Below are 27913 nucleotides of genomic sequence, written 5' to 3' on the forward strand. Positions count from 1 at the left end.
GTAAGTTCCAATGATTTGGTTGATACTGTACATTCAGAATTTAAAATCAATGTATAAACCTCATTTTATAGTTGGGAAATAATGGGTATTTCTAAATTGTACTATAATTTTACATTAGATCATTTACTTTGCCAATGAAATCTATTGAAAATTTGAATTTTTTATCTCAATGGGTAAATACTCCTTTCGTCCATTCTATGTTATCTTTACCCATACACAATTATACACATGATGACAATGATTGTACTTATCATGAACAAAACCCGCAATTTACTTAAAAACTGACCAATTTTCAAAAATGTAAACAAATTTTATTCACAGCATTATAAAATAAACATACAGAAAAAAATGAAGTGATAAGAAGCACAGTCGTTTGTGTGAGTGGGTTGTGTTCCCCAATCAGAATATGATGTCCTGCGTTATCTTTAACATAATCTTTTTACTGAAAACTGCTGGTGCCGGACTCCTTTATATACCCGCAACAGCATTTCTGTAGACAGACACCTTTGTCTTGCCTAGTACCAGAGAATGTCTAATAAAGGGGGAGAACCGCCACTCTCGGGAAACTTCCGGTTTCTGAACTGGTTGCAGTTCCTTTTCTGGTTCCACATGAGGGCGCTTACGAATAAGTGCAGAATTAATGGAGGTCTATGGAGCTGTACCCCTCAAATCCACTTTTCTCGGGATATAATTTTTTGCCCAGAAATTTGAATGTTGCATGCGAAAGAGGGGACAGAGAAAATACACACCGCTGAGTATTATATTTTTTGAGTCACTTATTTGTTCTAAAAAGCCTTTCAAATGCGTCAATGACGTCATTCATTAGCAGAAAGCTAGTGTGTTGTGGGTAACAACGACCCAACCTGTAAGAAATCGAAAGAACGTAAGTACTCGTTCATTCAACTTTTGACCTATAATCCATAGTGAGCTTGCAGAAACCACAATCAAATCTTCGATTTTTCAACGACAACCAGGTGAAAGACAATTTTAGCCGTCTAGCTCCATAGACCCCCATTGTTTTTGCACTTATTCGTGATCACCCCTAGCGGAACTGCAACAGATTGCAGGTACAATGGAGTTAATTGGGAGTGATCCGGCTCTCCGTTAACAGGCTCTACTAGTACTATACACAAGGAGGAGGAAGAGGAGGAGGAAGTCGCTGAGGCCTCATGTGTGTCGCTACAGTATGGGGTCTAAGTGGAGAGAGAGAGAGAACGGGTAAAAGCCAAGTGAATTATTAGATAAAACCAACATTCAAGGTATGGTTGGAGATTGTTTACTGACAAATGACCAAACAAAAAGCATGCTCTGTCATATTTGTTATTGGAGATTTGTAATGAGCCCCTTATAAAACCTGGATATAGCAACAGAATGTGAACAAACAACCGTTTTGATACAATATATGAATCTGGTCACTTCAGATGTTTTTTTTTTTTTGTTTTTTTTAAACCTGAAATATACATTACATTTAGATTTAGCAGACGCTTCTATCCCAAGCGACTTACATAGGCTATGTCCCCGGAGCAACTAGGTGCCTTGCTCAAGGGCAGAACAGTGGAAGCCAGGGAATTGAACCCACAACTTTCTGGCTACCGCATGCAAGCTCAGCTCCTTTACCACTGGGCTACCTCACCCGTCCCACCACACTCTCTCTAAATGTACTGTTTAGTTAAGGCAATGTTAAAAAAGCTTTTCTCAACATTTTGAGTTCCTGTCCGTAACACAGAAGTTTTATCTCTCCATCAGATGACCACATGCCACCAAAATGCATCAGAAGCTGATACCAAAATGAATTGCTTGTTGCTTTAAGCCATAGATATCTGAGCATCACCCTCACTTGTATTGGGATTGCGGGTTCGAAGGTCCATAAGAAGGCACAAAGGCCAGCATTGAAGTCTGAACAACCTGCAAAACACAAAAAGCAAATCTGAGCTCCCTGATTTTTTTTAGTGCTTCAACTATTATAACCGCCACATTATCAGCATAGATTACTCTTTTATTTTCCTGTGTTAAAGATGAATTAGGATGATTGAGCCATTTCAGTGTGATCTATTGAATCTAATCACACTCTTCAGGAAGGTGAATCTACAGCAATCTTCTACCTTTAGAAATAAAGAACAAAAATGCTCTCTTCTGTCCAGAAGATGTATGAGTATTTAATGTAAATAATCAGAAAAAAAGCAAAATGAAATTGCAGTCTTTGTTAATTTTCATAAAACACAATCACAACTGTTTTCTCACCATGTCTATGCAGTGTGAGTGAGTGTGAGTGTGTGTGTGTGTGTGTGTGTGTGTGTGTGTGTGTGTGTGTGTGTGTGTGTGTGTGTGTGTGTGTTCTGACTCACTCCATCTGTAGTAGGGTTTCCTGCCTGAGAGGCTGAGTTTTGATTGTTGGTCTGCTGTCTACATTCAGTCCTAGAGGAAAAAGAGTAAGAGTCTCCTTTTCAGGTGTCCTTTCAAGTGTCCACTTCAGCATGGAATCAGTTCTTCAAACTTCTGAAGCTAAAATCAAATGAATTTGATTCCATCTATCATGTTACATCAGGGTTACATCAGAGCCTTAGAGATAGATCTCTTTCTAGGGCTCTGGGTTACATGAAGTACACATACTTTATTGTGAGGTAATTTCCTGTCCTGCCTCCAACCCCATAAACTCCCATCCCTCAGTCACTCGCACCTGTTCCTGCAGAAGTGCTGCTGCAGCTGGTTCCAACCAATAAACACAGTCATACCCAGCAGGAGCAGAGGAAGTACTAGGAAGAAATATATCAGCAAACCAACCCTGGTGGCCTTGTCTTTATCTAAAGGGGTAAGACAGAGAGGAATGGAGAGAGAGCATGCCAGATAGTGAGCTTTAAATGGAAATGTTCTTATCAGCAACTTATTGTGTGGGAAACTAAGCCATTCTAAATTAATGTTTTGTATATCATTAAACATGGATACTGTAGGATGCCTCAGTCTCAGGCTACCGTTCCATGTAGGGCCGCTATCGAGGCTGCCTCCATAGCCTTCTTCCTTACAGAAAGGGGGAGCCCATCCGTAATCACAGTGGCAGTTTTTATTGTTGTTACAGACCTGTAATGTGAACATATACAGATCCGTGTTTACTGTCTCAGAGTCATATTTATTGCAGACTGGTATTTTTTCTTTCAGTTAAGTCAGAGGGGAAAACACTAAAAAACACTGACAAATACTAAAGCCCAGAAGAAGACAGATAGATGTGGCAAGCTGGATGAACTGTGTGGGGCAGTGAGAGTACTGAAGTACAATCTTACCCCGTGGCCATGGCATTTGTCCTTCATGTCACAGTCAAATTGGAGCTCTGACACATCCTTGCATTTATTATTCAAGCACACCTGGAGACAAAGACAAGCACAGAAGAGCACATTCGGGTCATTTTAATAATAAAAACATATCTGTGCATGTAACATTATTTATTTATCTATTATTTCTCTCTAGTTGTCATCACTACTGGTGTGGTTTTGCTGTGTTCTTCATGGTGATACCTGTGTGTGTGTGTGTGTGTGTGTGTGTGTGTGTGTGTGTGTGTGTGTGTGTGTGTGTGTGTGTGCGTGCGTGCGTGCGAACACTGAGTGGCTTTCCTGAGGCTTTCCTCTTTTCCTTGTAATGCCAACTCACCTTGTCTTCTCCACATTTTGTTCCGTCGTTAACCATTCCTGGATCCAACACATCAGGCCCCATCATGAAGTCCACCCCCCAGCACTTGTTTTTACCAATGGTGGTTGATATGATGGAGGGCTCAGTGTCAAACACGGTGTCCGAATGAACATTTTCACACTGCAGCTTCCCACACTTGGCATCCCTGCAGGGATACAATGTGCACAAATATATATACTATATACTGCTCAAACAAGTTAAGGAAACACTTCAATCATACACTGGATCGGCACTCTGACACTGTTTGGTTCTGAGCACAAGTAAAACTTTTGAAGCGAGTGTTTTATTTAGCAAGAACTGTCAGACATTCTGTGAATGTAGTTTGAGAATGGATATATATAATTATACCACAGTCATTTCTTCTCCTGTCATGTTTACCCTGATATATATATATCTGTGTGTGTGTGTGTGTGTGTGTCCCTGTGGGCACTTGGACCCGTACGTGCACCATAGCGCCCCCTCACAGATATACATTTGATTGTCATAGTAAACTAGCCTCTAGCTTCTATGTTGTTTGTATGTTATTGTTTGTGTGCTGTCTGAAGATGTCAGAGATGGATTACTGCACAGGCCTACCGGGCCCAGGCCCAGGGGCCCAAGGGGTCAGGGGGCCCTGAAGCCCAAGCCTTTGCATGTAATCATTGCCTCAATATCAACAAATCAGGATGTAGGCTATGAATCTGATTGAATTTAGTATTGGCCATCCCCAAAATGCACCAGAATACAGGAAATCGCATCAAACAAATTAAAAAAATTCTGGGGGAGGACCCCCAACCCCCCCCTCCCACATATACGACAATAAGTGGGGGGCCCTTAATACATTTGGGCCCAGGGGCCCGAAAGTTCATAATCTGCCCATGGAAGATGTGTATCTAACCTGGCACTGCACCCCCGGTTGCCACCACAGTTTCCAAAGCGGTCCCCCTTAGAGTTCACAAATTCATAGCACACATCTGCTGCAGACCTTGCCTCTGTCAAAAAAAAACTTGGGTCAGAACTTTTGAACACATAATGCTACTGAAAATAGGAAAATATATTGAAACGCAGTTTGAAATGTAAAGAGCAAAGATATTCAGCACATAAAACAGGTACTGTGCATAGAGATACCATATCTGTTAAAGCCCTGTTAAGATTTAGGAATGAAGAGTTAAACTGAAGAAAAACTAAATAGAAGCTGGAACTCACTGGAACCAAATAAGGTCTTGCATTGGGTGTCATGGTGTTGGCAATCGCCATTGTAGCAATATGATTGGTTGTTCCTGCAGACATGCCCGTTCTGCACAAAGACATCAGCCGGGCAGAAAGGAGACGAGCCGCTGCAGTATTCAGGAAGGTCACACTCATCTGACCGGCTGCGGCACTCATAACCACCTGGCAGGAACTGAGAGTGAAAGACACAATCATTAGTAATGTAGATCAAATATAATAGTTGAATTTTTTTTTTGTGAGATGACTTACTTTACAGTTCCTGCAGCATTCCCCATCGGTACACTGAGCCCAGGACTTCAGCTTACAGGTGTTTGGCTCACAGCACGGGTCCTTCTTGCACTCCTGAGGAGAGGAACAGTAGTTTTACAGTAGAGAAACACTTAACACATGCATGAGCACATGCATGCTTAAAACACACACACACACACACATACACACACACACACACACACACCTCCTCCGAGCCACAGTCACATTCCTCCCCTGGGTCCAGCAGCTTGTTGCCGCAGTAGGGCTTGCGGTAGGTCTTGTGTGGCTGTGGCACGTTGAGGAGACAGTTATGGTGGCCCATTTTCAGCATCAACTTCTCAAAGCTATCAGCACTGCAGTCGCTGAAAACACTGCAGAGGAGGAAAAGGAGCAAAGACCCAGGGAAAAAGGGAAAGATGGAAGTGGGAGACCAGGAGAGAAAGTGAAGAGATCATTTAATGGATGTGTGTATTCGGTCATTTTTTTTCCTTACAGAATTATACTGCATTATCTGTTTCAGAAACAGTGTTCTGAACTCTTTCCACACATTATCATTCAGAGACTAACACACAAATGCTATAAAAAAATTCAACAATCACTCACATATCAACACATGAGTCTCCACATGTGCCTTTGGCGCCCATTCTGCATTGTTTGGCTGGGCAGTGGCAGCCTGGACGATCATGACCCATACCCAGGTTGTGGCCTAGTTCATGGGACATAATGGATGAGAGGTAGCCCACGCTCCCATACTGCGGAAGGAACAAAGACAACTTGATTAGTGACCTAACATGATGTCATGTACAAATTGTTTTGGAAAGAGGTGCATTTTGCTGTAATGTAGCTTATGTGAAGAACTGCTGAATTACAATGTTTATTGCAGCACTCAACTGACTGCAGACAGTGGAAACGTAGGCCAGCCCAGCGATATTTCCAAAATGTTGTTTCCTGGAAGAGACGAGTGGAGGTAGATAAGAAAGTGATGCAGGTGGGAAAGAGGGAGACAAATCCACACGATTTAAGTCATCGGAACTATACTACATTATTTTTTGACGGACAAAATGAGTTATTGTATATATGTTATTAATTTGGATATAAACTAAAAACGAAATAAAAAGCCCAACATTTCAATGACTGCAAACAGGTACAAACTCATACAAACAGACACACACACATACGCAACAAAATGGCCAGCGTCATGGCGATGGCGGGGCAGCAGATTCTGTGCCCTCCACTCCCTGAAGCGCGACAGCACGCCCCCAGCATTTCTGTCCACAGTGATGAGGTTCCCTGCCGTCCAGATCTCCAACCCCACCAGCACCACACGGATGTTCAACGGCGCATACATCTGCAGGGGAGGAGAAGGGGATGGAGAGAGGTCAGGAGAAAGGATGGAGACAGTGAGATGGAGAGGAGAAACAGGAAATGTTTCAGAGGAGAAAGGGATGGAGAGAGGCCAGGAGAAAGGGATGGAGAGAGGTCAGGAGAAAGGGATAGAGAGAGGCCAGGAGAAAGGGATGGAGAGAGGTCAGGAGAAAGGGATGGAGAGAGGTCAGGAGAAAGGGATAGAGAGAGGCCAGGAGAAAGGATGGAGACGGTGGCTGTGTCTCCTATTTGCACACTTCAAATACTAAGTTATTAGTATATAGTACAGATATTGGGACAGTACTAACCATCGAAAAGTGGGCACAACGCAAGTAAGTGCTCAGTGGACACTAGCAGTGTATGGGGTTTGAGACACAGCCGGTGAGGTGAAGAGGAGAAACAGGAAGTGTTTCAGAGGAGAAAGATTAGTAGTGAAACAGAAGAGCAGGGAGAAGAGGTGGGAGAATATGTAGCGAATATTGATGAAGTGAATAAAAAAGTGAATAATGATAATAATGACAGAACGAGGAGAATTGACAGAGAAATTGACTTCACAGAAGAATACACTGTCACAGTCATAAAATATGTACAGACCAGAGATGTAAAAGTCCAGCTTCAGAGAGTAAAAGTCCTGCCATGTATTGGTTCTACCTGTGCACTTAAAGGGAAACTTGCCAGGATTAGCTATATTTCCCCCTCTGCTGGAGAAATTGTGCATTAGGCTATTTCAAATTGTGGAAAAAGGTAACGATAAAGCACATGGATTTGTTTACAAGTTAGCGAAACGGTTAGCATAAGTTCGGCAGAACAATGTGGATCTTACAAGGTAAGAAACACGACTTAAAACAAGTTTCTTGTTTCTCACTTCTCTTTCCGGGACGGTAGTCTCAATGTTGCAAGGTTGGTTTTCCGCCTGGGGACGCTAGGGGCCGTGGGAAAAGTCCCCATTTTCACCGGAACAGGTCATTTAACCATCCAAATGATTTCTAAACGAGTTTATTACGTTGAAATAGTTGCCAAGTTCCCCTTTAACACAAGTGATTTCACTAATTACCTGATCTATCTGGCTTACAGTTTTTCTCAGTCGCTTTGGTGCTTTTTTCAGATCAGAATTAAAATTCTCATAACTATTAGTTCAACCTCCACAACATTTAGTCATTTGTGCACATCATAGTAGCAATTTCTCCTTCCTCTGGACAAATTGCAAATACTTTTGGACATGTATCAGTTGCTTTCATACAATTCTCTGCTGTTTTTTAACATTATCATTTGCTTATGTCATGTCAGTCAAAATGAACTATCCTTATGAATGCTGAATAGTCGTTCCCAATAAAACTAATAGTCTTCATTTCATTGCTTGAGTCATTACATACAAAATTGTTGAACTAGTTATCAAATTCTGTCACAATGCTGTAGAATTGCAAAGAGCATACAGTAAAAATGTACGTATTCAGTGTCTTGTACTCACTTACTCACCTAACTACAGCAATGTGTAACTTTACTGTAGTTTTCAAATGGCTGTACAAGTACTGTATAGTGCTGTTTTGAGCAGTGCCTTTTTTTGCATTGGAAAACACTGAGAGAACTGTCATAATGAAAACATGACAAAGCCATTTGACTATCTTGTTCATAAACGATGGTGTCAAGACTTCTCATTTTGATGACACTGACAGTTTCATTGACATGAATACCTGCTTTTGAGGAATGGACTATCCATTTTGAGCAAGTGACGTGCTTTTGCAGGTCATCCACTAGGTTTTGCAGTTTGCACTAATTGTTCTGAGAATTGCACTAACTGCTGTGCAAATGTTAATAGTGATGTGAGAAAAGCACCAAAGCGACTGAGAAAAACTGTAAGAGCTGTGCTAATTAGAATCAGCTGATTAAGTGAATGGTTGAAACAAAAATGTGGCAGGACTTTTACTTTCTGAAGCCGGACTTTTACAGTACAGTATGCCACTTCAAGACTTACACTGTCTAGGCGATTTGCAACCTGTATCATCTGGTCTTGAACCCGGGTTTCATTATCCATTACTTTGAACTGTTGGTGAGAAAAGTGGGAGAGGAGAGAGGAGAGGGCGTGAGGAAACCCCATTGCACCTGCCTGACACTGATTTCATATCACATTCTCTTTACTGATTCATATGAAGAACTATGATGAAGTGAGAGGCTCAAGGGTCTGTGTAATTCGTAGAAAAAGCAGAGTGCAGGGAAGGCACGTCCAACAATTTGTACGGGTGCTCGATCAAAACTTGACTGAAGATGAGATTCAAAAGAAAAATCTGTACACTGTTACATGGTCCCAGAAACTTTAATTTGAAGTGTGGAGATCTTTCTTTTGATTTGGTTTAAGTGAGAAGCTCAAGGGTCGGTGTGAATCTTACTCACTCCATTGTAATCCACCACTATAATCAGCTCCACGTAGTGAGTCTGCTGCATAATAGCTCGCCTCCTCTGGTGAAAAACACAAACACATGTATATACAGTACAAAAGAATGCCACCATATAAGCAGACACATGCACAGACAGACACACTTACTCTGAGTAAATGACTGACAGGATCCCCAGACATACCACTGTGAGAGTGGCCAATGTTCTGGGCTTTGGAGGAGATGTCACTGTCGCTAGGGTGATGGGTGTGGGGGGTTCCACAGGTGACAGGTTCCGTCTCCTCATCCTCCAAGCGGTACACCACATGCTCAAAGCCAGATGAGCCCTCCAGAGGCTCAATCCCCAATGTAGTGTTCCCTACCATCAAAAACCCACTGACGACATATACATAAATAAAGACAATTATGTACTGTTGATGAGCTTTTGAGGATACTTATGAAGATACTTTTTTATGTTAAAAAAGTTCCTTTTGAACACGGAGTTATATAAGTCCGTTTTTAGTGTATAAAGACAAAATGCTGAGAGGCACTATACTTCATAGAACAACCCAGGAAGTTAGAGGGATTGTACCTGAGCCCAGAACAGAGGCTGACAGATGCAGATGAAAACTCAACATCCTCCACATAGCCTCTGTAGTGACAGTGATTCTGCAAAGGATTGAAGGGTAAACATTAATTAAATGAAGGGAAAATGAGTACCCTAATTTCCCAACTATTAGCCGCGGCTTTTACATTGATTTAGCAAAGTTTCTTCAGCTATGAGGTTAATACACGGGGGCAGTTAATATGGTATTAATATGGTTTTGTTTCTTTTAACTTGCATAAAACACTGTCCTGCAGCTTATATACAGTGCAGCTAATACACAGGAAATTACTGTATTCATTTACATCATACAACATCAGGCATGCATATGTTTTCAGTTTACAAATGAGAATTGCTGTGGATGTGGATGACTGATGTGCTCTCCATTAGGGGTCGTTCCTTTAAAAAAAAATGGAAATTATGTCGAAATTATGTCAGTAAATGTGTTATCTAGCTCTGATGCAGTGTGTTCCTGACAGCTCTGCCCCCATGTATTTGTCATCATCTACTCTGTGTTTTGGGGAAATGCTTTTTTAAGTTATAGTTCCTGTTTTCATGACTTTTTCATGAAGCATGTGATTTTGCGGTCAATGTTTGGCTGATGATTATAGCACTGTTCAAGTGCTGTTAAAAACTAGAATAGATGTTGTGAAGCTTATCTTAGCTTAGTTTAAGTAAATAAAAACAGCTTGCTATGTGTATGTGTGTATGTGTCTGTGTGTCTAGTCAATCTTTGTGGATGTGTGGATGTAATATGAATGTCTATGTGAATCTTTATGTATGTGTGTGTGTGTATGTGTGTCTATGTGAATCTCTGTGTGTGAATGTGATTCTTACCTGCATGTCAGGTCTCTCAGTGATGAGTGAGCCATCTTTACCATATGTGTAAACAGTGAAATTCCAGGGAAGTAGGACACTATGAACAAAACACATGAACATGAAGACGTCAACAATGTGTAGGCGTAACAGTACTGATGTCAGAGACAGAATGAAGACATAGTTCCAGTCATTCAATTACAACTTCAGTTCAACCAGGGAAGCTCAAGGAATTTCTGTTTAATGCTATGCTGATGCATGATGCCAATCTCTCATACACTTTCAGTTAATGTGAATTATGAAGTTTTATTTTGGTTTAAATGTGTGCCTTTATGGAATCAAAACAAGAAAACAAACAAAAATTATTATTATAAAATTATTAGACTTTCTCAAGCCACTTGTTCTGCCACTTCATACCTTGGTGAAGTAAAACTTTACTAACAAAACCCTCTCTGATCTATTTATGTATCCTTCAAATAGGTTCTGTTTCTGAGTCTTTTCTGAAAGCAGTCACTGGGATAGCAAAATTGGTTCACAAGTTCATGGTGCTTACACTTGCATGCAAGAAAAGCCAAAAGAGAAGTTTTTTTCAGGTTGTCTGAATGGTTACTAGTGAGGTCCAAGAATATGCATGCAAGAATGTATCGGGATATATCACAGCTCAGCGACAGGTGTGTGTAAGTATGCTGTACAAGATAACAACAAGGCACAAAACGGACAAGCGGGAACTGGCTATCGATCAGAGAAACAAGTACAATATTATGGCAGAGTTAAGGGTTATGAGGGGGATTCATATAAACACTTACTTGTTCCTCTCCAGAATAACAACATGCTCCTTGCCCTGGGCTTGGATGGTGTAAGTCACCTTAGGCAGACAAAAAGGGCTCCGGTCAATTGTTAAGTCGCTTTGGACAAAAGTGTCTGCTAACTAACCATAACCACAAACCACTCACTCACATGAAGGATGAGACTAGAAATGAACTCAAGCCGTCAGGGTGCAGAGAACTTGGTCTATGTAATAAATCTAACTTGAGTTCATATTACATCAACAAATGTAAGTGATCAACATGACATACCACCTGTATGCATGTCAGTGAGGGCATATTAACACAACAGTTGAGATGGATGATGATTCTTTATTTGAAATGTACCTCCCCTGTGTCTTGGTTATCCAGGTCTCTCCTCTGTCGTGCTATGCGTTTTGGTACGGTCACCTCATAAGCAGAGAAGCGAGAAGTTTGCTGGAAGGCTGACCCTACACATGGAATTGTGACAGAGGATTATTGACTTCATGACAGTAAAATGTGAGTGGGCCTACAGTCACACAACATTTACACACCCTTGCTAAACTTGACTAAAAAGAAGAATAAAAAGTCCTCTTTTGTAAATTGATCGTCATGCTTAAATTAAAAAAAAAATCCAACCTTTAAGGACACCAATTTTCTTTGTGAATGAATAATGCATTGTAACTAAATAAATGTTCTTCCTTAAAATACAGGAGGCATAAGTATACATCACAAAATTAAGCACCGTTCCACTGCCTTCTCCCATTTCAGTGATAGGCTAGGCTACTATAGGCGTAATTAATTTACAGACTCCCTAGATTAAAGAAACCATATCCACGCTGTTTTGTTGAGGGAAAACTATGAGCAAATGTTCTCACACTAAGCTAGGCCTACCACGTAGAGGTTTAAACCAGCTGAATTGATCTCACAGTAAAACTAAACATAACTGTTATTATAAACATTATAGTGGGTTTTATTTGATTTAATTTAATTGTGAAGATATAGCCTAGGCCTACTTAATTATACTGCAATTGTCATTTAGTAAAACAATTAGCCTATGTTTCATTTGAATGTTATTACAGTAAGACTAGGCTATAACAATATTCACTTTACTTACCGTTATTGCAGTTGACAAGGTCAAAGATTAAAGCAATGCTGAAGATCTTGTAGCACCAAACAGATTTTTTTTCTCCCATGACAGACAACTTAAATATCTTGTTTAATACAACGAAATCCTTTTGTTTCATAAAACACAAATCACTAAATAGCTGAAACAGAACGTGCTCATTACATGCATGCCACATGGACACTGTTTTGACAGCAGATTGTATCTATTTATAATTTACCCAGTGAGTTGCTCAAACGTGTGACATCATTACCAGGATAAAGAGAAGTCACGCTGACTAATAACTATGCAACTCTGAAAGCACAAGGGTCAGAACAATCTTCTGTTTCTGATGTAGCTAAATACAAACAAAATGAATGAAAGAGATGAATGATTTCTTGGTTCTAGATGTTAACCGTACAATTAACTACAAGTTTCTTGTACTTACAGTTGTAGGCTTCACAGTAATTTCTGATTTATTCATTCAATTGGATTAGGGCTACACATAACTTTCAATTTTGATATAGGTTACAAACATGTGAACGTAGGCCACACTTGTGTTCCAACAGAAAATCCTTCCAGTTTCAGAATGGAAATGCCTGCTCCATTAGAAATGTGTAGCTTACCAAGGCCTCAGTCACCAGAAAAAAAGGTAAATCACCTCAGGGTCTCATTGAGTCTTTTATTTTTTCAAAGAAGGCCAGCATATTAACATTGCGTCTGTGGGGAATAATACAAAAGTCTCTTGAGCATGTTATGTTCTATATTCTACACATGGAATAAAAAACAGATACAGAACCTTTCCTCTTCCTAACACTGACTCACTATCGCCCCATAGTGGTAACAGTTTGATACTGTAAAAAAAATCTAATTCTATCATCATTCATTCATTCATTCATTCATATGGTTCAAGGAAAACATTAATATCTTCTTATGTTAATATACTATGTAAACTATATAACTTTTCAAGGAATAAACAAGTATTTACATTTTAAATGTACAAGTCACAGTTCTATCAGTTTTAAAATTTACAAAGAAATCTCAGCACATTGCACATATCACACATATAAAAAAACACCACAATATGGAAAATACAACACATTTTACAAACAAATTACACATCTTGACATCAGACAATATCAGACATGTGATAACGGCTGTCAGACAGTGGCCGATTTGATAATCCTAGGTTGTTGTTGACTGATAAAGTTGACTGGTATTTAACAGACTTTTTTTTAAATCTAAAGTGACAGACTCGCAACCGCAAGTACGGGAAACAAACCCGTGTCAACCAATTATCAAATGGTGATATCACTGCTGCTCCCCCATCATGTCAGGCATACCTGCCAACATTCCCATTTATTTCCCGGGATTTCTTCCGTATTTCAAGGTCATCTCCCGGTTTCCTCCCGTTTTGTCATTTCTCCCGGAAAACTCCCATAATTTGCATGCCCATCAAACTTCATTTTAAAATCACGGATCGATTCATATTTTCTATTAGTCTGACATTTCTCAGGTTGCCAGATTGTGTATGAAATACACCCTACACATAAACCATCAATTACTTATGTTTGTCATAAAACCTGGAAACCCAAAAGCCAAATAAGGAAGCCTGTCACTTAGTGTTGCAAGCAAGCGGACTAGTTGAATTGCCTACTCCAGAACTAGCTGTTGTCAAATTCTTAGGGAAGAAATGATTAACACATCACATAAACTGATACTGAGTGTTGAGAAAGATAAAAGAATCCCGTTTTTTGAAAGCTAAATGTTAGCAGGCATGACGTCAGGTCTGGTGTCACATCTCATCTTCATCAGCTTCTCATTCAGTATGGACCCGTGGCTAAATCTGTTAGCGGTTAGGAATACCCTTTGTTAAAAATGTACTCAATATAAATGTATGTAATTATTCAATATAGCTAAAAACAAATTTACACACATGACACACACACACACACACACACACACATATATATGTCATGTGCTCCAATACCTTTCTGCCTCTGCCTCCTCTTCATCTGGTTTGTTAAACTGAAGTTTCCTGGATATTCTCATATGCTTTGATGGATGGGGAGGGCTTTCATCATGTCCTCTTTTCACAGGCCTTTTAGGGTCGGAATCAAGGGAGCCACACTGGGACGTTCCTGGCGTTCTGTAGGATAATTGAGAAAAAAGAGAATTTTAAAAGGACGCAAATTTGAAACTATAATTCACTTTCTAACTAACAATTCTATACATCGTATTTCACTGTTTTCACATGATCTGCCACATTCTCTTATTCTCCTGGATGGTTAAATCTAGAAGACAGGTTCAACTTCAATCTAATGCTTTGTCACAGTGACAACAGTTGTTAATCAAAAGACAAGAAACCGGAGTGACCTTGATGATTTGTAAGCATAGCCTCATAATATTTTCGAGACGGCTTCAACAACATGATTATATAGGCTACTAATGGAGCACTAAAGGCAGCATGCACCGTATTTAGCAGCACACCTACCCAGTTGGTGGGGTCATCATCCCTGGAAATTTGGAGCCTGCAAGGGGTGATTGCAAGGCATTGGAATGGTGAGTAAAGACTGGTTCAGGTTTTGATGACAACGTGAAGGGCTGAGGAACATAAAGCAAACTGATATAAATACATGGTATGTAGGTATAGAGGTATCCTCTATGTATGGTAAACTGTGGCTTCAGCATTCTTGTTTGAGGGGCAGGATTATTTGCATAATCCAAAATTACTCTTGGATTGCAATTTTAGCAACTAGCAAGATTATTTTCATAATGTACCTCTTCTTCAGAATCAACGCTCTCTGCACTGGGGATGAGAGACAAGTCAGTGTTGCAGACCACATCCAGTGTTTTAAGATGCTTTGGACACCTGCACAGTTCTCCTGTAGCGTCCTTAAGTTGGTGCTTCAGCAGTACAGGGTCAGTGTAGTGCTGTTTGATGTGGGTTTCACAATAGGCGGGAGTGCAGGACAGACACCATTTAACAGCTCTCAGCTTTGTCCCGATGCAAAAATCACAGGCCACATCTCCGTCTCTAGCATGGCTGCGTTTAGGAAGAACTGGACTGTAATTAGCCCTCTTAAGCATCTGGACCGCCACTCTATTGGTGTAAAGTTCTGGAGGTGTGTCATATGCCTTTAAGCACTGCGGACAGTCATAGACTCCCTCCTGGTTAGGCTGCTGCCAGTGTGAGGTGATGCACTTTTTGCAGAAGCTGTCTCCACAAGGGATGCATACTGGGTCTGCAAAAACGGTTTTACAGATTGAGCATGTGAGTGGATCCTCAGTCTGTGGATCTGGGTCACTGTATTGAAAGAGACAAAAAAGGTTTGCTTTAAATTAGCAATTAATTGCTTTATTGGTCTGAGTAATTATTTTTACAAATGAAAAGCTACACATAAAGATCTAAATCTGACAGCTAAAATATGCATAGGTGTAACAATGCATACCGCACAATAAAAACTAGGGGATCAGCCATGAAACAAACACCAATGCGTGGCTGACTTGATGTTCTTCCAGTAAAGCACTGACAGATTATGCGTATTTTGAATAGTTATGGACCGATCAGGCAGAATAATAATTCTGTAATATCGGATCACACTGATCAATTATGGGGACTGGGGTCTGCCGTCGTTAATGGAAGCTTGTTGTCTTTTGCTCTTTCTGCCCATAAAGGGAATATAGGTGCGGTTGCCACAACATCACACGCTATTTCAGTAGTGATATAGGTATTTAATAGAAGCTTGATGTCTTTGGGGTTTTTTCCTGTCCATAAATGGAATAGGGTTGTGGCCACCCATTTCAGTAGTGATCTGGTTAGGTTTTCCCCCATCCCTTCATGCATGTTGCAGCCCCACTATTAAAAAGTAAATAGTGTCCTTGCCTCAAAAAGCTCAAAAGCAGGTTGTGTACCAGTGGCATCACTTAAAGGACAAGTTCGGTATTTTACACTTAAAGCCCTGTTTTCAGATTGTTTCTGATGAAATAGAACGGTTAAGATTGAAATTTGGACATATGCTGCTGGTCTGAGGGTTTTCGGTTTCTGTGGTAGCGGCCCCCCACCTCCACAATGGCTGCATAGGTGCACTGGAACAATCCTTCCTAAAACGCATTAAACTTTCGTTTACAAAGACGTGAAACTCACCGAGTGGTCAGGGGTGTTCACTGAGTTTCATCAGAAACAATCTGAAAACAGGGCAGTAAGTGTAAAATACAGAACTTGTCCTTTAATTGGCTACAACTATCAGGAAGCCACAGTAATAAGGAAACATCCATAATTAGAAATCTTTCAAACCTAATGGATATGTTGGGTTCTCCATTAAAGTTCTCTATTTGACCCTTTGACCGGTCTGTCCTCTCAGAGTCCTGGCTAAGACATGGCGACCTGCTCCTGTCAGATTTCCCAGTGAAACAGACACAAACACATTTAGAAATAAGATATTCAGATATTTAGTTGCATAAGATTCAAAATTTAAGAATCACCCTGAATATGACAGTTATTTGATGAAAAAAACATTCTCTATACAGAATTGGGCTCAAATGTGAAGTCTCCATAACACAATGGCATGACTCTTTGTAGGGCTGCACGATTTGGGGGAAATATCTAATTGCGTTTTTTTTTCTGACAGATATTGTGATTGAGATTTGCAATATGATTGTTGAATGACAATGAGTATTTTTACATGGACATTAATATTCCGATATTAACCCAGTTAAGACAATATTCAGAAGATACTGCCATGTAAACAGCATATTCTGATTGTCTTAATCAGAATAACATCATATTCAGAATAAACATAACCGAAATAAGGTATGTGGAGTATTCCGATCTTATTCGCAATTGAGGTATGTTCTAGACATGTAAACACCTTATTCACAATATGGCACCTATTGGAATATTCACAGCATTTCTCGACAATTAAGCGCAGCATTATGGCAAATAACAAACTGTTTGACGGCCCGCTGTATTTCTTCTGTCACAGGGGCGGATCTAGAGATTTTTTCCTGGGGTGGCGAAGGGGTGGCATGAGGTTCCAGGAGGGGGGGCATGGACATTATTCAAAACCTAAAATTCTACGGATTTCATTGAATATATTTTTTGTTCTCTACATTACATTACACGAGGTGGGAGGCAAATCGGAGATGTAGCTGGCGTTTTGGATGATGTGGGTCTTAATATGTGAATTTCTTTCTCTGTGTAACCACTACAGTCAGTGTAGTCTGTACTTAAATTATACAGTGTCAAAAAGCAATTCTAGGGGGGTTTGGAGGTATGTTCCCCCAGAGAATTCTTTTAAAAAATGACCCCTCAAATGATTTCTTCTAGTTAGTTTTGAGGGAATATGGATACATTTATAAAATAAGCCATACATAGATTTAGGTTATATGGATTGAAACAAGATTCTGATGATTTGGGGGTATTTTTAAAACATGACCCCTCAAATGATGTCTTCTAGTGAGTTTTGAGGGAATATGGACAAATTTAGTCATACAAAATAAGCCATCGGTAGATAAAAAAAGAATATTAATATCCAACACTATCTAACTGCCTTTTCCAAGTATGTAGTCTAAATTACTGAAACAATTTGTGAAATAAGATACCAGAGACACTAGGCAAATATTTATAGGCAAGTCATGCAGTTGGTAGCACCATACATAGGTTAGGCTATTGCAAGGCTTAAAGCATGGACATTTTCTGTGCCTTTAAGTTAGGCTATTATTTTTAAGACCTAATATTATATAGGTATTATAATATTATGATATCAAATAATGTTTTTGCTCAGAACGAACCTAAATGGAAATCAGTCCCCCTCAGTCCCTGATCTTTAGTGTCAAATGTTACGTCTTGCCATTCACAATTTAGGCTACTCACTCACTCACAAAGTGGTGAATAAGGAAGTACATGTATACTGTATTAAAGTACCTTTATAAATATCCTATTAAGAAACGACCTCAAACACGAGTGAACAAGCAACATGTTAATTTCTTGAGGACACAAACTCCTGTACTGGCCTCAGCTTGTTGGTTCATCTACCAGCAAATGATTGAAATCTATCACCCAATGAAACTGGAAGATTTAACTGGAATCTAAGCAATTACAGCTCATGCACAAAGCTTCATATGTGATGTGCTTTCAAACGTCTAGTCTAGTAGCCTACTCTGAGTAGGGTTTGTTTGAAAATAGTAGGCTACTTTTACTTATTGTGATTGAGTAGAATTTCAGTCATGTAACTGTAGGCTACTTTTACTTCTGTAGATTGATTTACACCATATATGAAAAGAAAGGGTAAAAAAAAACGCAACCGCCACCAGCTTGACACCGATTAGATATTCTAGTTTGATTTGACATGTCGACCAAATTTGGATAGTCATAGATGCTGGGAAAGTGGATGCATGACAATTTTGAGAACCCGTGTTGAATTATCACGTGTATGGGTTGACATTGACAGCAGTATTTAGGCTACAATCAAATGTTATAAACTAGCGACACACAGACCATCATCAAAAAATTCGATGAGACAAAGTCTTGCGGATGTAAATGACGTAGTCTAACAGTGAGGTTGTTGCCGGGTTAACTGATGGACTGACTATGGGTCTGATTATGGACTTTTTCGACTTGGTGGTCAAACTTACCACTTCGTTGTAGGCCTACAGACAGTTGACACATAGTTGCATGCACTGTGCAATCTGCTGCCAATGGTGAAATTTCGCGGGGGTCACTGCGCTGATGGTGATGGGTGAAACCATTGTGAGGGGACGGGGGATTCTAAATCGGCGATTTCTGTTTGAGAGGAGTTTGGTGCGGGTTTCACACCTTCTCACAGTCCAACATGTATGAACATAAAATATACTTAAAAAAATATTATCTGATTTATAAATGGGGTGGCAACAGGGGTGGCAAGACTGTGTCCCAGGGGTGGCAGTTGCCACCCTTTGCCACCCCGTAGATCCGCGCATGTTCTGTCGTGACCTTCTGGCAGCAAAGTTATTTATGAGTGGAGCGATGTAGAGCTTCAGAACAGATGTCGGGAATGAAGAAGAAGGTAGCCTACACTTTTGGGGTGAGGAAGAAACTCACTCGACTTAAGTGGCAGTATAGGTTAGGTAGTGATAAGGTTACTATGAAAACATTCACAGAAGGAACATTTAGAACTTTCATAAAGTCGTAATTAATCAGAATATTCTGTGTGACATGTCAACGGGAAAATGAACGGAATATTCTCTTAACAACGCAAACACCATATTTCCAATATTGTCTTATACAATCTTGGGCAATACTCGGAATATGAATGTCCATGTAAACATACTCATTTTGAATATTCAGTTAAATATTCCAAATGTCTCTAAGTTGTCCCACTTCTTGGTGAGCATGCTTAGTGCATGAGAAGCACCACACTCCTTAAGCTCAAAAGAAATGAAAAAATCTAAGATTGTTTTTAGGCCATATCGCCCAGCCCTGGTGCAGTGGCATCTTATTTTTTTCCAGAACTGTATATATAGATAGATATATAAGGAAGCCACACTAATGATGAAACATCCGTAATTAGAAATCTCTCAAACCTTATGGATATGCCAGGTTCTCCATTAAAGTTCTCTGTTTGACCCTTTGATCGGTCAGTCCTCGCACTGATCTCACTAAGATCCGGTGAACTGCTCCTGTTTGATGTTTCAATAAAATAGAAATAAACACATTTAGAAATGATAATATAACGAAATATATTATAAGGTTATAACATTTGAAAAAATAGTGAATACATGTAGATCTACGTGGGAAAAAATGGCAGAAATGTGGCTGCATACAGTAACATGTGTTCAAAATTCTGGAATCACCCTTATATATCTTCATGGGAAAAGCACCCTCTACATGGGCTCTAATATGAACACATGGGAACTCTCATTTTCTGTTTTGGCTTAACGTCTCTATTACACAATGACATGACCCCATGCTGTCCACAGTCATTGAGCAAACAGATTTAAAGCAACTGTACACAGCACTGTACACAGCAATCAGTTTTCGCTGTATGTTTTTATATACCACTACCATTTTGATACCTCTTCCATTTTGTACCCTTATAGTAATATGTAAACATTAATATAAAGTACAGGGCACTATGTAGTTCTGTGATACAGGGACGGAAATACCTAGCCTAGAAATCTAGACGCACCCTAGCGGCAGCATATGTAATTTGCTGCCTGGGCTAGACTAGCAACTCTCCGTTGGCTTGCGAGCTGGAAAAATTAAACTCTGATAGGGCCAATCACATCATGTACAGAGACATTAGGTGGGCTTAACATAATGATTGATAGCAGAGTTGCAACGATTTGGCTTGAATTCCCTGCTACTTGAAAACAAAGAAGATGGATGTTGCTGTTGGCGAACAGCGTGACACGAGTTAAGCTTTTTTTAAGTTGCCAAAAGTTTGAACTAGCCAACTAGCTCCGCTGGTGGGAAAACGTATGGGACTCATGAGTTGTAGCGCGCTGTCTTATTGCATGCAGAGGGAATTTGAAAGACAACCGATTATCCCGCCCCTCGGACTGAGCACTGCCAACGGTGAGTGCCCAGACCCTACATTCTAATGTGGGTCTGGCTCGTCAGGCTAGGAAATACCCACATAACAAAAGCTTTCTCAGCAAAACATCAACAATTATAACACATTAGCATCTTAGGTAGCTTTTATCAGTACCAGCTCTGTTATATGGGATGAGAAAGAAAAAGAAAGACATTTATGTAACATTCAAAACCAAACAAAAATGTGTTAGCATAGTGTCAACAAAATATTGATGAAAGCACATTCTTTTGTACATAGAAAACAAAACTGATGCCGTGCACAGAATCATCTGCTGCGCTTCATTTTGTAAAAGGCTGAATGCACTTCTCATGTCATGGAATACAGAGCACTGAGAGAGACTTCATGACATGTGATCTCACCTCTTTGATTCCAGGTCCAACATATCGGTCGTATCCTTAAGATTGTGGCCACGGGAAGGTGACTGTTCTGAATTCATTCTAAAAGGACATCAGGCAAAACAGGTCACTGATGAATTAAACAAAAGAAAGTGAAGTTGGGGATTGAATAGATATCTCAGGAGAGCGCAAAGAATTTAACAGGGCCCAAAAATACTTTCTGTACTGAAGACAGAGGTGAATTGGTAGTGTGAACTACCAGGAATTATCCTTGAGGGCCGATAAACCTTGAGGCCAAGACCATTTAAGTTATAATTTTTCATTTTAATTACAGTTGCCCAACTATCAGCCCATAAAGCAGGAACAGTAGCCCATTGATTCATTGTATGATCCATCTCTTACAAGGCCTCACTTTTCCTTCTCTGTCCTGTCTGTTTCTTGTGTTAGATGCCATGGCTCTCAGAGCCAAAAACCTTTGGAGGGATGAGGGTATCAAAATGGATGATCAAAAAGGCTTCAATATTTACAACAGCCTATCAGACAAACTGTGTCGCACTCGCAACAGGTGGAACCTGGAGGAGGAGAGATGGCTGGCCATGACCACTGCCCGACAGAGGAGCAGGCGAGTGAAAGCAGGAAAACAAAAGAGGGACCCAGTGTCCACACCCTGAGCCAAGGGACAGAGTGAACAGGAGCAGATTATGATTGAAGTGGTAAGAATGGAGTAGCTTCATGATCGACAGGGACTTGCAGAGGTAGTGTGCTGTACATGTCATTATGACAACAATGATTATTAATTGAATTAATTTCTTAAAATAACATTGGTGGTGTTTTTCATTGTTATGAAAGTTTTGGCAACTTAAGGCCGATTTCCTGCTCATATTGCTGAATATTTTGAAAGAGCCTGGCAACACAATCTACTGAGTTTGCCTGGGATGCAATCCATAATTAAAGGTGCAGTAAGGGCTTTTACATAATTTCAAGCCCATAACATTTTTTTACATATTCAGCAATCATCTCCTCACGACCGCTAGCTGCCCATTCCGTGAGTACAGTAAAAAAAACAAAAAAAAAAACAGGTATCTATAGGCAGCTCAGGCTCTGAAAACTGGAAATAAACAAAGTGGGGGCAGCCTGCCCCAAACAAAAACAAACCCCTGACTGTTTCTCAAACTCAAGGAGGCTGCTATTTGAAGGATGTTACATCGTCATCACATCATCGTTACATCGTCATCACATCATCAAAGTACTGTTCCTATATCAAGCATCCTAGCCTGGCTAACGTCAGACCTCATCTCATTGAGCTAAAAGGCCAGGCTTCCAACTCAGCGGTTAGAAGCGTTCTTAAGGTTAGGGGTGTGAGGATTTACACGCGCAACTAGCATGCTAGCTCAGTTCGCCTCCGTTACACGTACTTAGAACACCCACAATCCTGTGCGCACATTTATGGAGGATTTAACATCTGTACTAAACAAGGTATATTTAAATGTAGCCTAAACATTGTCTTATTGTCACTGTAGCCTAGCCTAAATGAAGTATGGAATGAAAAATGAAGCCCAGCCTAAATGTAAAAAAGGCATTTAGGAAGGGTGTTTAAACCTCTTCTCATGAGACTGAGTTAATTAGTACACTTTTCTCTTTACAATTTTGCTTAATGAATCAAACATGTATAATTTCATTTATTGACGTGGGATAATGACAGTGTCCCTCGTCTTAGAAGGATTTGACTCAGCAGGGCTAACAAGAATCCTTTTCACAAAAGCTAATAAAGGTTATAAATTGAAATATAACATAAACACAAACAAACGTGACTTCCTGTGTAATCTCTGACTGTATCTTTAAGGCTGATGGTATTTCTGACAGCAACTCAGGTTGCAGGCTTTAGTTTTATTGTTTGTTTGTTTTTGTTTTCTGTTGATTTGATTTCTTTTCTTTTGAATACAGTCTGTATAAAGTGGAGAGATAGACTTCTCTGCATAGTCTGTCTGCCTCTTCACCCCCCCCCCCCCCCCCCCATGTTTGGATACTGTCTGTCCACTAGCCACTTTTTACCACTAGCCACTTTTACCACTGTCTTTCTGCCTCACTGTTTGCGTGCTATATTAGCACATTAGCACATATGCATAACCCCTCCCTCCATGCCACAGCCGAACTGTGGCCACACTTATACCTTTTCTTACAGTTTTTCTCAGTCGCTTTGGTGCTTTTCTCACATCACTATTAACATTTGCACAGCAGTTAGTGCATTTCTCAAAACAATTAGTGCAAACTGCAAAACCTAGTGGATGACCTGCAAAAGCACATCACTTGCTCAAAATGGATAGTTCATTCCTCAAAAGCAAGTATTTATGTCAATGAAACTGTCAGTATCATCAAAATGAGAAGTCTTCCATCGAAGACTCAGAAGACACCATCGTTTATGAACAAGATAGTCAAATGGCTTTGTCATGTTGTCATTATGACAGTTCTCTCAGTGTTTTCCAATGCAAAAAAAGGTCAGAATTCGTTGACACTACCTGAACATGCTCACAGCTCAAGACAGCACTATACAGTACTTGTACATCCATTTGAAAACTACAGTAAAGTTACACATTACGGGAGTAAGTGAGTACAAGACACTGAGTACGTACATTTTTACTGTATGCTCTTTGCAATTCTACAGCATTGTGACAGAATTTGATAACTAGTTCAACAATTTTGTATGTAATGACTCAAGCAATGAAATGAAGACTATTAGTTTTATTGGGAACGACTATTCAGCATCCGTAAGTATAGTTCATTTTGACTGACATGACATAAGCAAATGATAATGTTAAAAAACAGCAGAGAATTGTATGAAAGCAACTGATACATGTCCAAAAGTATTTGCAATTTGTTCAGAGGAAGGAGAAATTGCTACTATGATGTGCACAAATTACTAAATGTTGTGGAGGTTGAACTAATAGTTATGAGAATTTTGATTTTTCATTCTGATCTGAAAAAAGCACCAAAGCGACTGAGAAAAACTGTAAATAGTTGAAGGGTTTGATTCCAAAACGCTATATCCACCATTTTAATGAATTTTCATTAAAAAAAAAAATTCATTTTGTTTCGCAAGTAATTTCAGTAGAACTGTAACTAGGTATTGTTATTTGATTTATCTTACTCAATCAAAACAACAAAAAAGCAAGTTGATTGATATTACCTGAAATACAAGATCAAATAACATGACTTTCTAATGTTTTTAAAAGTGGAGATATAGCATTTTGGAACCAAACTCTTCAGTTATATATATAGATATATAGACTTTATTTCTGCATTGTTGCACTGTTGGACTTACTCATTTGCACTATCACCATGACCACTATCACCATTGCACTATCACCATGACACTCACTTACACAGAGCACCTTACCTTACCTTACTATGCACAGAGAATCACAGGCTGAGTCCCTGCCTCAGTCATTATAAGCAGGGTGCGATTTGTAGGGGGGGATGGTGAGGATTTCCCCCCCTCTGGTTTTCCTATCCCTACCTCTGCTAAATTATTTTTATCGTCGGGGGGGGACAACATTTATCCCCCTCTGCCCCTCATATTGATTAATGCTACTTCATATAAGTAAAGCGCTGCAACGTGAGAACAGTCTAGTAGGCTAGCCTACATAATAATCTGACATCAGAAACGCACCGTCACCGTCAGCACTGATGCTGCTGACACAGTGGCTGCGTGATAACTTAATTTGGCCTTGATCGTGCAGGACATTTCAGAATGTCGAGTGTGTAATCCATCATAAATGGCTAGGTTCAATGTAAAAGTTAGCTGGACAAATGAAAGAAAACGAGAAGGATTCAGTGAAGCATAATAATGTTTTAGAACCTTCAAAATTAGAAAACTGATGCAACTGAGATGGAGGACAACTGCACGTAGAGTAGAACGTTGGCCTATTGTCCGAAGGAACTTACATTAAATGAGGAGATATTTGCTGAATGTCACAAAAAGTGTTACAGAAATTGCTTGGCATCGCTTATTCAATGGCTCTCTACCGAAACACCTGTAGTTTGCGGAGGACGAACGAGAAAGCACTCGTTTGATAAATCAGCCAGTAGTAGACAAATAACTTTTAGAAATAATCTGTACTGCAAAAACGAATGTTGGTGGGTATTTAAACTATCTAGCGGGTGTTTTAACAGCTGCAAGAAATAGAAGCTTCATGGTCTTTATGTTCTGGTTCGTAAATTATTTTCATAAAACTTCAAGTTGCCCTATAACTTTACTCTCCAAACTCTTCACTGTAATTTAACAATTTACTGACAGTATGGCAATTAACTGACAGTATGATAGGATAGGCTATTTATTTTCTGTAGGCTACAATAAACACATTTATTTTTTAAACTTTTGCAATATTACGCACTTGGCTACTGAACGCAAATCAGCAGGAGAGAGAATGCACGTAGCCTACGCAGCGTGTAGCGCAATGTGTAGGCTATTTGGTTACCAACTAACACTGTTAGCCAATTCACTAACTTAAGACTTCAGTGCCATCATATACAACGTTTTTTTTACACAACAAATACAGAAAGGATGGAGGCAGCAAAAGTAGAGAAGTAATTTCAGATGGGGCAAGAACAAGGTGAATTTGTATGCTTGTCAAAACGTAGTCCTACCCTGCATTAGAGGAGCTGATCATCATACCAAGCACACTCGCTGTTTAAAGTCATACACCACGGTAAACTAAAACTAAAATGTTACAAAGGTGGCAAAAATAATATAGGGTATTATTAGCCATGACATTACTAGGCTATGAATCGTTCGTTCTTTTTTTGGGGGGGGGGGGTTTACAAACTCATTCAAAATCCCCCCCCCCCCCCCTCTGTTTTTTACACAAATCGCACCCTGATTACAAGTGCCTCTTGATAGATTAATCACCACTATGTGGATACTGTTTTTTTAGAATTGATTTAGATTAATTAAGTGTTAGTATAATTTATATTTTAGTATATTTAGTATATCCTTTATCTTCTACTGTTCTTATTGCTTAGTTGTGTTTTTTTTATATTATATACTTTAATTACTTTTTCTGCTGTTAGTGAATGTGTGTTGTCTGCATGCTACTGAGACCTTGAATTTCCCCTGGGGATCAATAAAGTATCTATCTATCTAAAGATTATACATCCAAATGAGATCACACCACAGTCCAGATGATGGTGGTAATGCACTTGTTTGCAAACTGGCAATACAAAAACACAGAAGAGGAAAAACCTGACCTCACCTGCAGTCACGTGTCATATCTCTTTTCGCGGGAAATATCCAGACAGTAAAAGATGCTAGCCTCCTAGCCTAGCCACACCTAGCTGGACCTATCTCTGGGCCAGTTTACTCTAGATAAACTGGAAAATAAGCTTACAGTTCAGTCATTATATGTTTATGTTTATCTATCTATCTATCTATTTATATATATATACAACTATATGCATAAACAACACAGGATTTGGCCTTCACTTGCAGACTTGCATAATGTCATGAGATATATCAATGAGCCCAATGGCATGTCAAAAGTTAAGAAGTTCTTTAATTCTTTAGTGATTACATAGGCTAACCTATTGCCACCTTGCGAAGTGCTTGCTATACCTTTCGCCCATAACATGCACCGGATATAGCTTAGGCTACCACACAAACAATATAAAGAAGTATTTTACTTACATGTGATTTAATGTCGACCGATGCCGGTGCTGCTGCGACTATCAAGGAAGTAGGCGGTCCAGACCATGCGCCTGTCAGGACTGTGTGGTGACACTAACTAACAATGACAAATGCAACTGCGACTCCAGAGCGTAATGTTATGTACCAATATATCAGAATAACTGAATTTCTATATATTTCTGTCTATTTCTTTTATTTCTGTGGCATATTCCATTCTTGTACACTTCTGTGACGTCTCCATAGCCTATCCAATGAACGAGGTAGGTTGCATCACAGATGTTTTCGCGCGAAAAGTTGTGTGACATGCCTTCAGCGGCCATGTTATGGTTATGGATTTAGCAGACGCCTTTGTCCAAAGCGACACATAAATACAAAACAACATAATAATATTTAAAAATGAACAGGGAACAGATTAAAATGTAGGTCAAATATAGTAAGGAGAATAGTTGTAGTACACAATAATATCAATTCAAGCAATAGCCTAATAAAAAGCAATGTAAAAAAGGGGAAAGGCAATAATAAAACAATAATGTCAATTCAATCAATAATATAAAAACAATGACATGCTAAGACTACATTAAGGAGAATATCAATAATAAACAATAATGTCAAATTAATTAACAGCCCAATTAAAATAAAACAACATTATATAAACCATAACACATAAGCGCTTAAACAACTAAGTATATGTTGAATAGGAATGTCTTTAGACCCCTCTTAAACGACTCAAAACTACCAGATGTTGTTACTGTCAGCTGTTTAATTCGTGTTTTAATCTTTTTTAGCCTAGTCTAGGGGTCTTTTAGTCTACTGTCTTGTTGATTTCTTATTAGGCTATACCCTTGAATTTCCCCTGGGGATCAATAAAGTATCTATCTATCTATCTATCTATCTATCTATCTATTAGGCGTTTTGGCCCCAGACAGTTCGCTTCGCCAATCTCCCCAGGAGAAAATGCACGTAGCCAGTGGGGCTAGGTTGCTAGGTCTCCATATCAATGCATGGCCTCACCAATATACTTATGAATGGGAATAAATGTCTAGACACTAACTCTTGCAGAAATTATTTTCAAAAGAGTGGAAGCTGTTACAGCTGCATAAATATGATGACCGAATACCAATGGATTTGGAATGGGATGTAAT

The 27913-nt window shown here is 39.5% G+C and overlaps 2 protein-coding genes and 1 long non-coding RNA gene across 5 annotated transcripts; 1 reads left to right on the forward strand and 2 right to left on the reverse strand.

The window, feature by feature from the left end:
• Positions 1 to 1028: 1028 nt before the first annotated feature.
• On the reverse strand, positions 1029 to 12367 carry LOC121716000 (disintegrin and metalloproteinase domain-containing protein 9-like). The gene is made up of 22 exons (XM_042102108.1): positions 12193 to 12367; positions 11442 to 11545; positions 11097 to 11155; positions 10312 to 10390; positions 9463 to 9539; positions 9041 to 9266; positions 8890 to 8955; positions 8474 to 8542; positions 6315 to 6484; positions 6006 to 6084; positions 5740 to 5888; positions 5342 to 5507; positions 5137 to 5229; positions 4864 to 5059; positions 4556 to 4649; positions 3640 to 3823; positions 3276 to 3356; positions 2970 to 3075; positions 2678 to 2801; positions 2346 to 2415; positions 1838 to 1905; positions 1029 to 1193 (listed from the first exon to the last, which is right to left on the reverse strand). The coding sequence occupies exons 1-22, from the start codon at positions 12320 to 12322 to the stop codon at positions 1124 to 1126; spliced, it is 2460 nt and encodes an 819-aa protein (XP_041958042.1). The 5' UTR covers positions 12323 to 12367; the 3' UTR covers positions 1029 to 1123.
• Positions 2277 to 3245, forward strand: LOC121716002. Its single transcript, XR_006033730.1, has 3 exons — positions 2277 to 2429; positions 2690 to 2809; positions 3154 to 3245. It is a non-coding gene; the product is annotated as an uncharacterized LOC121716002 (long non-coding RNA).
• Positions 12368 to 12773: 406 nt separating the features above from the next.
• Positions 12774 to 27067, reverse strand: LOC121715951 (E3 ubiquitin-protein ligase RNF135-like). 3 transcript variants are annotated; one of them, XM_042102022.1, is made up of 8 exons: positions 26772 to 27065; positions 21116 to 21221; positions 19744 to 19839; positions 16478 to 16573; positions 14962 to 15487; positions 14675 to 14784; positions 14171 to 14329; positions 12776 to 14026 (listed from the first exon to the last, which is right to left on the reverse strand). In XM_042102022.1, the coding sequence occupies exons 2-8, from the start codon at positions 21190 to 21192 to the stop codon at positions 13942 to 13944; spliced, it is 1149 nt and encodes a 382-aa protein (XP_041957956.1). In that variant the 5' UTR covers positions 21193 to 21221; positions 26772 to 27065; the 3' UTR covers positions 12776 to 13941. The 3 variants fall into 3 exon arrangements, with proteins under 3 accessions (XP_041957957.1, XP_041957956.1, XP_041957955.1); XM_042102021.1 differs by having other exon boundaries at positions 12777 to 14026; positions 21116 to 21193; XM_042102023.1 differs by lacking the exon at positions 16478 to 16573 and having other exon boundaries at positions 12774 to 14026; positions 21116 to 21193; positions 26772 to 27067.
• Between the last annotated feature and the right edge of the window lie 846 nt (positions 27068 to 27913).

Source organism: Alosa sapidissima, chromosome 8 (assembly GCF_018492685.1).
Source record: "Alosa sapidissima isolate fAloSap1 chromosome 8, fAloSap1.pri, whole genome shotgun sequence".
Taxonomy (NCBI): Eukaryota; Metazoa; Chordata; class Actinopteri; order Clupeiformes; family Clupeidae; genus Alosa; species Alosa sapidissima.